The sequence below is a fragment of the Hypanus sabinus genome, chromosome 20, assembly GCF_030144855.1.
Source record: "Hypanus sabinus isolate sHypSab1 chromosome 20, sHypSab1.hap1, whole genome shotgun sequence".
Taxonomy (NCBI): domain Eukaryota; kingdom Metazoa; phylum Chordata; class Chondrichthyes; order Myliobatiformes; family Dasyatidae; genus Hypanus; species Hypanus sabinus.
This window is the reverse complement of record NC_082725.1, coordinates 28,885,715-28,898,591: the sequence shown is the minus strand read 5'-3', so window position 1 is coordinate 28,898,591 and position 12,877 is coordinate 28,885,715. Positions and strand designations below refer to the sequence as shown.

Here is a 12,877-nt window from a genome sequence, read left to right as displayed (position 1 = left end):
TGAAATCCAGTTTATCCCCTTCCCAATTTTCCTGGTATGATTTTCCAATCTTTCACAAAAGTAGTATTTTGAGTTAAATGCCAATGAAAGCAAAAAGTTCAGAAGTTCAATGATTCATTTACTATCAAAGTATACAACTTGAAATTCTTCTTCTCCGGATAGCCATGAAACCAAGAAAGAAAAGAAAGGCAGCTCGATCATCAACCCCCAATCCCACCCAAAGATGAACAAAAAATGGAAGAGGCACATCAACTCCCAAATCCCCCTTCCTGCACAAAAACACCTGATGTGCCTGTTCCATTTTGTTCAATTTTTGGGTTTTGGGTAGAATATAATTTAGGATTGATTGGGTGATTAATTTCTTATTTGCACAAATTGTCTTCTTTTGCACTTTTGTTGTTATCACTCTTTATTTATAGTTTTTCATAAATTCTATTGCATTTCTTTATTTTTCTGTAAATGCCTGCAAAAAATGAATCTCAATGTAACATACACATAGTTTGTTAATAAATTAGTTTTAACTGTGACTTGCAAGGTATCATTTTGGCTCCTGAGCATCCAAAGTATTCAAGTAAAATTGTCCTCTACTCCTTGACCTAGCAACACAAATCTAGAATTATAATCTTTGTAAGCAATGATAAACATGAAATATGGTCTCACGCTGCCTTGGGAATTCATTCCATTAACCAATGAAAGCAGGGAGTGAAGATTATGCACACAATATAATATGCTGAAGTGAATACTAGTGATTGGGAAGCAATTTTGAGATAAATGTCACTCGATAGCCCTATATTTAAAAAGCAAAATAAGAAAGGTAATTGAACTAGCTTACTGAAGTTCTTTTATCCATCTCTTTCACAAAGAATCACAATATCAAAGTCCAGCCACCATCATTTAATTTGATAATTAATTTTAAAGTGGATAACTTCAAACACACTACTCTGAACTGATTCTATGACCTACAGACTCATTTTCAAGGACTTATAACAACTGATGTTCTCAGTATTTTTTATTTGCAAAGTTTGTCTTCTTTTGCACATTGGCTGTTTGTCAGTCTTTGCCTGTTTATGTATAGCTTTTCATAAATTGTTTTGTATTTCTCTTTCATTGTAAATGGTTTCAGAAAACAAATCTCAAGGTAATATAAGGTTACATATGCATTTTGTGTTTGCTAATACATTTATTTTGAAATTGAGCATTGGACTTGAAAGTAGAAACCAATGAGTTGACCTTCAATGGACTTGGTACAATACAGTTCTCAGAATAAATGACAATATATCTGGAATCATGATATATGACGTCATCCTAAAAGTCTACTTTGTCTTCAGGATTATTCATGTGTAGTTTAAAGTTAAGATATTTTCACATCAAATTGGAGTTTGGTGACTATTTATGGTAACAAGTTTAAATATATGGCTGGCATTTTACAGAGGACAAACCCAGATGCCTAATTTATTGTAATTATTTACAATACTATAAGATGTTTGCATAGTTTTATTTGTCACCACGATCTCTTGCTGTCACATTTTACCTGTTTTTTGCCAATTTCTTGTATTAAAAATTCATGTTCCATATTTTGATACCAACTACCTATGTATAGCTCTCATGCTATAATTATTAACACACTATTAATGCTGTTTTTGCTCCTGTCACAACACAATTTTACACCCACTCTCTCCTTGTACTGCAGGGGAACCCCTGTAGTTATACTAAATTTAATTCTCTGATTTCCAATGCAATGCAGATTTCCAATTAAACTGCAAGTAGTATAAAACCAGGGTGTTATGTAAAAGGATTGAGTAAAATAGGTAAATAATCATGCATGTAAGTTTTAGTTACACTGTCTGCCAGCTTTATCAAAAGATCACCTTTAGCCTCTAATTCCCTATGTACAAAATCAAAACATGCAGATTTAACAATTTATTTGCAACTTTCCAGGATGAGGTTTTCCTACTGAATTATTTCCGGATTAAGTTATGCTTACTATACTAAATTGTGACCACTTTCATCAAATTTTGTCAGAGACCCAATTTCACAATTGTGTTGTATACAGTACATGCTCAGTTCAGCGATAAAAGATGTTAACTCCAAAAATTCATATTTACTTCTCACGAATGAATAAACTGTGAGAAATTAATACTTCTGTTTTCAACTGCTTGGAAGTTCACAGGGGTGGAATATTAGAACATTCTTCAAATAATTGTATGAATTACATAAATCTCTCCATCTTCATTTTGCTTTGAGCCTGTGGATATCTACATATGGAGGTGCGCATTGACAAGGCAGACAATTTCACTCTTGTTCTAAATGTTATTGGAAGCAAGATTACATCTTGTACAAACAACTAGTGCGCAGAGACAACGTACAATATCAGTCTCTGATTTTTTAATGAGTGCTGTCTACAATCCGAAGGGAGTATACTCAAAACAAAGTAATTATTCTAGGTGGAGCTTTTCCACTATCCAAATATTCATCAATAGCCGACATAGGGCCTTAAGCTGCCAGACAAATGCTAATCGGCTTTGTTTCTGTTTTGACTTGGTTCCCAGCATCTGTAGTATTTAGATGTGTGGCTGCTTGTCCTTTTGGAGAGGAAAAACCTGTTAAATATTTCTGTTAATTGCAGTCAATGCCTTATCAATAATTAATGGCAGGAGTTGTTTGAATGATGTTGCATGTTTAAATGAGTGTTTTAGCTAAGGTCTGTTTCAACTGCAGCTGGATGCTACTTGTTTGCCAAGAAATTAGCTTGGATCAGATTTTATTCTGAGAATTACAATTTAAATAATTGGCTGCAAGCCTCTTTTTTGAATGAAGAATAATACTTCAGTCAATTACGCATTTAGCAATTATAAAAAAAGCAAAAGCAAAACTGCAATTGCCGGAAACTTGAAATCAAAACAGCAAACATTAACTCAACAAGCCAGGCTGTATCTGTGCAGAGAGAAATAAAGTTAGCTTGTCAGATGGATGATCTTTTTATCAGAACTAGAAAAAGTTAGAACTAAGGCAGAGGTGCAAGGTTGGAGAAGACAAAGAGAAACTCTGCGAGGATGGAAGCCAAGGCAGAACAACTGACCTGAATGGTGCTCATCAGAACACAGAGCACAGAACGTCACAACACATACAGTACGATGTTGAGTCGACTTTATAACCTACTCTAATATCACTCTAACCCTTCCCTCCTACATAGTCTTCCACTTTTCTATCATCCGTGTGCCTACCTAAGAGTTTCTTAAGTGCACCTAATGTATCTGCCTCTACCACTTCTGGTAGGTGTTGCATGCACTCACCATTCTCTGTGTAACAAACGTACCTCTGACTCTCTTCCATTCACCCAATAATTATGCTCTCTTGCATTAGCCATTTCTGCCCTGGGGAATAAAAAATCTCTGGCTCTTTTCTGAATCTATGCCTCTTACCATCTTGTACAACCCTCTTTCAAGTTGCCACTCATCCTTCTTCACTCCAAGCAGAAACACCCAAGTTCACTCTACATACCCTCATGGAAAAAGGTTTTACCATCTGATAGCAGATGGGGAAGGTTTATTAACTGCAGCAGATCTATCCAGTACAACCTATGCACCTTTTCACCATAGAGAGATATAAATGCTCCTTCCGGGTGAAGTAGCCATTTACTTATACATCTTCCAAAAGGGCTAAGTGAATTTGGTGATCTTTACAGTGGAGAAACCAAAAGCATCCTAAATGGCCATGTTGCAGAACACACCTATTCAATCCATTTAGTAACCCTGTACCTCCCACTTTAATTCTTCAGCCCACTTCAACTCAGAGTTCTCTTTCTATGGTCTCATATACTGTTTTAATGAACTCCAGCTTAAGATCAAAGACAGCATTTCATCTTCCAACAAAGCACAAAACAAACCTCAGCACTCTACATACTTTGAACAATTCCAGGTAGCTAACCTTTCCAGTTTACATGAGGAATAGTCAGTTCAGATTGAGAAGTCATGAACTTGGAACAGTTTGGTCTCACAATTTCAGCATGTTATTTTATTCTCTCTGTTGCTTTCAGCTCTCTCTATTTACATCTCCTCCAAACAGACAATGATTTATGAGCCTTTCTCACCTTCTATCCGTAGCATTTGATTCATTCCGTTTCTCTTAATCTTGTCATCTCCACTCCTGTCCCTAATCCTCAGCTTGATTTTTTTAATAGAACTTTTTATTGTTCTGATGAAAGGTCACCAACCTGAAATGCAAGTCAAATTCTCACTCCAAAGATGCTGTCTAGAGTATTTCCGGAATTTTTTGTTTTTAGTTTTGCAGGTAAAGTTAAGTAAAATCAAAATTGTTAATCTATCATTTCTAGTTCTAGTGATAGGAGAGAATACTAAGAATTTATAAAACAGAAGACAACCAAACATGAAGGCACAGTTCCTCTCATAAACTCAAATATTGAACCATAGCCACCAGTGGAAAATACAATTATAGTATGATACGTTTTAATATGTTACACACCAGCAGCAATAGATATGAAATTGAGTCAGGTTTTTATAAATAAACATTTATTAACAGCTACTCAAAAACATTGAAAAGTAAACAAACAACTAACTTAAATGTAAGTTAACAGTGTTATGCATCTATAGTTATCAAACAGTCAAACTTAAAGACAATTCTTAACCGATCTTACTCAAGCACAGTCTTAAAGTGGTAGTTTAATAAGTCCATATGATTCATAAAGTAAGTGAGAGGAGAGACTTCCTGAACCAGCGATGACACGATTCTTGAAGAAGACGAAACTGCTGATGCAGATCCCAGCCGAGAAATGCCTTTCCCGGAGAGATCACGAAGAATAAGATTTCTCAGAGTAACTGAACTTTCACTGGAGGTGGACACCACACACCTGAGACCTTGCAGGGGTTAACCAAACGTACGTGTCAAAGTCCCCGTATGGATTATTCCAAATGTCAGTCATGTTTAAAATTCACAGAACGCTGCTGATTTTTACCCAATTTTTTGGGTTCGTATGAAGCTGGCAAATCTTCACTCTCTCTCTTGACTCTCTCTCCCCTTCTGCGATTACGTAACCACTGACTGTGGCTCCCCAACAAAACAACTACGCAACAAACTATGGTCTCCCCTTTTATACCAGCTGGAACATGCCATCATGTGACATCATATCACCCCACTATCAGGAGACAATTACATGATACCAATATCATGAGACAATTACATCATGCTCACGAGAAACTCACGGGACAGGTAACACATAAGCATGAAAACAAGTGCAAATGTACCTAATTTATCTCATAGCTATATCACATGGAAAGAAATGCATATTTAAATGTGATCATGTTTTAAAACATGTCATGGAATAATATTATTTAATTAATTTGGATTTTTCAGTGCAGTTGTATTTTATTTATTAATCATTTAAAATATATATCTGGTATTTACTTCATTTTAGCTAGCAGTCATTTCAAATATGGCAAAGATCTTAAATATAGGAAAGTGACCATTAGCTAACATCTGATAATAAATAACTCAAAATCAACTCAAATAGTTTATTATTTTCCCTGTGGAGAGGTACAATAAACATGTTTTGCGTTCATTCCATATTTCCCTTGACAAAGTGAATACTACTATAATTTATATTCTAAAACAACCAATTGCCTAACATTTTCCTAGCAGAATCCACCAAGAAATATCAATAAATTATTTCAAGTAAATCAGAATAAGGCTTATTTTCACTCCTGACTTCCTGAAGTCCACAATCAAATTGTTGGTCTTGCTGATATTCAGGGCACACATTGGAAAAAAAAATCACAAACACGATACTTGGACAAGAATATTCACACAAGCTTTTTTGAGATTTGTTTGATATTGATATTGATAGTGAGATTGAGTGAATTTCAATTGTCTCATTACTTTGGACAAAGCTGGGAAAGTGTTTTAACTGGTCTGCCAAGGATGGTTGAAGTTGGGAAATGGCAATCTCATTATGTAGAATCCAGGTATGTTATACAGAAAAAAATAACCCAGTTCATTAAAACAGTGTGAAATCCAGGAAACACTACCCCTTTTTAATATGGCAGATGAAAGCAACTTAATGTATCCGTCTGAATCAACTTTGGAAGTGTGAAGCATTTGAAATCTACATTTAAGGTTTTGTTACCCCGAACAATGAACAATAAATAAAAATGTAATTTTGGGAATAGTAATGGTATTCCACAGAAGAAAACATTTTTTCATTTATTTTTCATTTATCAGTTATCAATGCTCACATTAGCTTGTCTGCACAGTATGAAACTTAAAATATAACCAAATCAAAAGAAAACAATACATCAGAGAAGCTTTATAAATGACAAATAGTTTCTTCATGATACTTAACAACACCAAATTATTTAGTAAACACGGCTTCAATAGTCAACCACAGGTATCTACTGTAATTGTTTCCAGTATTAGCTACCAAACATTCAATTTATTTGCTCTATTAGCGTGTGTTTGTTACACCAGTAATAGATATTCATTCAATGGTGAATATTAGACATTATCAGAATGGTGAATGTTTACCTACAGTAATTGCCACCCTTTTGGCACTAGATCATCATTATTTGCAATGAACTAGTCATTTGATGTCAGCAACATGACAAGTTCCACAATCAAAAACTAAATATTTTTGGCTTTTAGATAAAGTCACTAATAAACTACTATGTATCAATCATTTTCTGTTTCAAGAACAGTAATTAGCTGCAAAATATATAAAGCAACATGTACAAAGTTTTTATATCATTAACTGTATTAGAAAGTTTGAACAAGTGGCTAAAACACTCTACATAATTTAGTGCAACACATTAAAGTTAATTTTGAGCAAAGTTCATAAAATGTAATAACTTCATACAGGTTAGAACATCAGAGATCAAATACCTAAAATTGAATTCTTGGATGGCAATACTAAACTCATTATAAGGTTATTTCATCACACATTGCATTCTACCTCTGAAATACACTCAACTGACCCCATACTACCAACCAGGGATCAACGTCCAGGCAATAGAATCATACAGCACACAATGAAGCTGTTCAACCCATTATGCTTGTGCTGGCTCTTTGAAAAATATTATTCAATTAAACCTTCACATCTGTTGTATATCACTGCCCTCTCAAGCAGTGCAGTCTAGTTCTAATTAACTCACTCTAGAAATATAAAAAAAATCATCTCCTTCCAACTCTATACACTCTTGTAAACTCAACTCAAGCATTTGGAAAATGTCCATAATTAATCTGTCCAATGCTTTTAAATATCACAACGTGGGAAAACATATTCTTAAATTGAACGGGGCATACTTCATGAAATCTGGGCCTTGTTTTTTTTGGAATCTGCCAAATGATCATGGCAAAGTTTGCATCCAGGGGATGTGATCTGTGCTTCTTTTAACTAAAAAATGTCTGATAAATATTTGTTAGAATAGGACAATTGAGAATTTATTAACCAGATTTAACTTTTCACCAGTGATGTGATTTGAAAGGAATAACCTTAAGAATTATTTATTAATGTGACAATGTGGAGCTGTAATCTTACCTTGCCCACGTACTGAGCTTCTGGTCCTATATGTTCTTCTAAAACAAAGAATTGGTTCCAGACCCAACCACGCTTAGGTCGATGATGTACTTCTTTCTCTCCCTCCAAATGCTTGTTTTGATTTCTTGTCAGCTTAATAGTGTTCTGGAGAGTTGATGCGAAGCAAAAAATCCCAAGGCAGAGCAGCACCAAACACAAAGGAAGAATGGGTGGAATTTTCATGGTGAGACCAAGACAAGTTTGGTTGAAATTCCTTTACTGTTGTCAAATGTTTTTCCAAGTGCAGGTCTGGCACAGTTTAATCCAGTATCAGAAGGCAACCTGAGAAGATCTACACATTTTCATGGCTTGACCATCCACTGGGGAAAACATCGATACTTATTCACATTATGGAAAACAAATATCCCTCAAGCAGGATGGTGATGGACTGTAGAGAATCTTAACAAATCCTCCCAGGACTTAACATGTTTGACCTATAGAGAAGATAACAGAAATAATAATTAAACATAATCAGAAAAATACAACCCTTCTGCAAGACCTTCACCTGAATATCATCAACTAAAGCATTTGAAACAGCATTTGAAAAGCATCAACAGAACTATTGTTATTAGATTATGAAATACCTCTTGAAGCCTAATGGTCAGAAACATAAATAAGAATTTCCAAACAAATTCAACGAAATGAAAGTAAGGCAACACCAAGCATCCACTGATCATAACATCTGCCATGAACCACTGCAACCAGATTTAAAATGTACTGTTTCTAAAATGTAAAATGTTGCTTTAAAGAATAACCCTTGGCATATTTAGAGCCAAAATTGTATGCATGCTGATAAACATTTTAAAAAATTACTAAGATTTCCTGATTACAATATGAATCCAACAGCAATGAATGCATTGGATTTAAAGGACTAAAATTGATTTAAAAATAAATACAAGAATCTCTCAATCTTTTTAAAGAGTCCTGAAAATTAGTACAGTTAGTAGTAACTTTGGAGGAAGATTAATTGATTAATTCAGTTGGGGAGTTTTGTGAACAAGTTCATTATTTATTGCAGTGTTTCTTAAATTAATGTAAAAGGTAGCAGAAATTCAAGTTGCAAGAAATGCAAACTGCACTGATAATCATGTAAGTTTTTTCATGATTTATGGAGACTATAGACTGTGTGCTGTTTCCATAGCTCAGTGGTTCTAGAATGTAAAGATAAGACTTTATTTGTCCTGAAGGAAATTACTGTTGCAGGGTTGCTCAGTCAGAAATATATATTTTAATATACAAAATGTCAGCATTGAGGTATGAAAAAGAATACAAAATGCACGTTAAAAAGTAATAGTTCAATATACAGATGTGTAATGAAACCATATACTTATATACTTAAGGAGGAGATGTAGAGTTTTGCAGCCACAAGAAAGGATCTCCTGTGGCATTCAGTGCAAGTTGGTGGAATCAGACTGTTACTAAACATGCTCCTCTGTTTTTCCAGCATGTCATGGAGGTGGTGAGAGAGATTGTCCACAATGTTCTGTAACTTTTGCAACATTCTCCCCTCAGACACAAACACCAAAGAATCCAGCTCCAGCCCCAGAACAGAACAAGCCTTCCTGACAAGCTTTCCTAAACTGCCCAGAACAGGCTTCCTTGCAGCATCTCAAGGTCAGAGCCTCCCAAATAGAAAAACAAACCATTGAGACTTACTCTTTTTCTTGTAGATTATTGAAATCTCAGTGCATTACCCAGTGATCTCACTTATTTTGTTTAATAACTTTTCATGTGGTACCTTATTGATGCGTGTATGAAAACCTAAACACACCCTACCGACTAACCACCTATTCTGGTGGTCACAACTTCAAAACACTCTTGACAAATTTGTCATTATTACCTCTAAGGGTCACAAAATCCTGAATTGTGGCATTTCCTCTACCTAGTAAGCTGCACTTTCCAATTTCATCATTCTTTAAAAAAATTAATGCCACCTGCCTTCTAACCTAACCATAATCAGAGGGGGGTTGGGGTTAAGGAGAGACAGGTGTGAAAGGTGTAAATATTAATGCCTTTGAGTCTGCATTTCAGAAGCAGAGTCCAATGCACAAACTGCTTCTCCCTCTTCTTTTCCCTTCATGTCTATTCTGTTTCATTTTTTGATTATGGGCCACTGATCTGAATTCTTAGTTTTTTTTTCCATCTGACCTTCTTGTTAGTTTATGCAGAATTTTGTTTTATTCCACACTTCTAGCATCGGTCTTACTTTGGTTTTGCAGCAATGATTCCTGATTAACACTAAACTTTGGAAACAGGGCCAATCTCCATTCTACCTGATGAATGAAATTTCTGAGCAGGTTTATGTTCAGACTGTTAAATTCTTATCAATCTACTTCTGCCAAAGCTACCATTTCTTTAGTGTGGTTGGTGTACAGCAAGATCTATAAACATGCTTTCTTTTTTCTTAATGAGATACTCATTTTTAAACTTTTTATTTAAAATTATGTTAATTCATCTGATGTCACAGAAGCTAGCCAGCACATAAGCAAAACTATGACATTTCCAATCATGTGTTTTTATGGAAATGTATACTATAAAACCAAAATATCTTAAGATTTGGCTACAGACAGTACAGAATGCTGGGTAGAAGCTGATTATTCACTTCTGGGATCTAAAATTTGGGATCAAATTCATCAAGGGTTGAGAAGATTTAAGACTCATCCAGCTGCAATCTATTTTGGACCAAGGTGAAATGAATTTAGACAGCTAAATTCAATTCCCAGTGGTTCTGGGGCATCAAAACAATACTACCACTAAGCTGACAATCTCATACAGAGAGAGGAGGCATGAAAGTGCAAGATGTTTCACACTAGTGAATTAAGCTATGCTTTAGAAGTTAGGTGGGGGATTTAGGTAAAAATCCATCCTCTGCTCTATGCCCTAAGAATGCATTGGTGTCAAGCTGAAGAAGTGAAGTTCAACTTATTGTTATGAGTGATGAACAGACCTGATGGTCAATGGGGTGCAGAGTTAACCATTCCCAACCCCCCTCCTGAGAACTATGAACTATTGCTGTTGTTATGCTTCTCATGAGAGAGAGATAAAGCCCAGGCAAGAACATTTGCTACAGATAACAGGGGGAGAGAGACTGTTGGTTTATTTGCTCGTTAACATTCCTCAGGAGATAGCAGGAGTGGCCTGATTTGGTGGACACGTTCATTCACAGTTGATGGATAGCTGAGACCCCGTGAGTGGGGATAAAAGACAGGTCTGGAGAGACACCCTCCAGACACACCAGTGGGTACTGACTGAGTGTTGAGAACCCACAGAACGGTGGGGGCTTCGGAGACCGAACCAGGAGATCGGTCAGTAAAACTCACAGTGTTGCAGCAGGGCCGGTGGGAACTTGTGTGTGTGTCCACTCATGCCAGAGTGACGAGTCCACCACAGAAGAACGGACCAGCTGAAGAACAGAGGGGTCATAACTGAATGACCACCACAACGACACGACGGATTAAGAAAGCCACAAAAAGGTTTGTCTGCCGCATCTGTTGCTGTTACTGTTGCAACTCGCTCGCTCTCTCTCTCTCCAATGATTTCAATACAACAACCATAACTACTTCAGTATTTATGAACTGAACTCTATACTTTCCTATGACAATTCATTTACCCCTAGATATTGATAGAGCTTGTTTATTATTGATTATTATTCCTACACTTTTAGGTTTATTACTGCTAACTTGTTTTATATGTATATTTGCATTTTTGATAATGTATTGTGTAGTTTACCAATAAACACCTTTAGTTTGGTACTACCAGACTCCAATGGATTCTTCTTTCTCTGCTGGTCAGACACCCAGTTACGGGGTATGTAACATTATATTGTATTACCCGCAAATCAGACAACAGATGATAAATTTTTACTTTCAACTACAGCTGGACCACAATAATAATGATAATGGGTGACTACAACTTGCAGTTTTCTGTTGAAATCTCTGGCTGGGCCAAACAGTCTTCCAACATGGATTGTCATCCAAATAATTTTTTTGGAACTTTATAATTCAATATTGAAATGTTAAAAATAGGAATGAAGATCAAAACCATTTTTTTAAATAAAGAGCAAGTAAATGCAGTGAATTGAGAGAAAAAATATATAACTAACATGTAATTATTAGCATTTGAAAATGTAACATATTTAAATAGATTAACACCTCTTACTTCGGTGGAATAAATAAAATGTCTTACTTAGGTTAAGCACTTAAATGCTAATATGTCAGGCATTATTTTTAAGTGAGGTTGAAGAAATCACACTCAATTATGAATCATTAGCTCTATTTATAATAATAACTCGATAATGATTCACTAACTGATAGGATTGGTATAAAGTAAATGCATTACTTCTGTTGGAAAGCTGAGGCATTTTCAATCACAATTATCTTCAATTAATCCATCAACTTAATTATAATATTACCACATTATTAAAGAATATTATGAGCAGATGGTGTGGTGGAACATGCAAAATAGATATCGTCATGAAACATCCAGGCAATTCGGCATTAAAATCCTTTGAAAGTCTGCCATGGATGTTAATAGATGAGCAAGGTTCAACCATTTTAAATCATCATCAAGTTCATTTATTTCAAAATAAAACCCAGAGAAACACCTATTATTACAAGTAATGATTGGTTCAGAATAATCTTTATCATATTTTTATTGTGCTCCAACGACCTCAGGAACAATATATAAATAAAATATGTTTAATCATTTCAATCTGCAGAATGCACTTAGAAAGACAAGATTCAGTTGAGAAAATCAACCGTAACGATTAAAGATTGAACATTGAATTCAGCCTGGTCTGATATATGTATTTGCTCCTCAAAGATGCACATCAAAAGCACCGAAAGTGATGTCAGGAAAAGGCCCACAGCTAATTCATTCTAGGTGACTGCTCCTGATCAATCCTGCTTTTTATTAGCATTTTTATCCTCAAAGTGCATTGACTATGCTATAACCTTGAGGTAGTAAGATTAATGTGTTCTGTCTGATTGTTTTGCAGATACTTTCTTAGCCAGAGTTTGCCTAACTTTTAAAATCCAACCAAGCACTTGTCCAGAAAAATGCCCTGGACCCCACATATAAATATGTTTGCGAAGAAAGGAAAACAGTGCCTCTACTTCCTCAGGAATTTGTGAAGACTTGGCACATCATCAAAAACCTTGCCAGACATTGATAGATGCATGGTGGGAAGTTTGCTGGCTGGCTGCATTATGGCCTGGTACAGGAATGCCAATGCCTTTGAGTGGAAGATCTGACAGAAGGTAAAGGATTCAGCCCAGTACATCACAGGTAAAA

General features: G+C 35.5%; 1 protein-coding gene across 1 annotated transcript in view; it reads right to left on the bottom strand.

Moving 5' to 3' along the window:
- Positions 1 to 12,877, bottom strand: part of LOC132378672 (cadherin-18) — a 662,384-nt gene that overhangs the window by 186,298 nt on the left and 463,209 nt on the right. The window contains exon 3 of the mRNA XM_059945774.1: positions 7,547 to 8,019. Coding sequence (XP_059801757.1) covers positions 7,547 to 7,768 — 222 coding nt within the window. The 5' untranslated portion in view covers positions 7,769 to 8,019. The remainder of the gene's footprint in view (positions 1 to 7,546; positions 8,020 to 12,877) is intronic.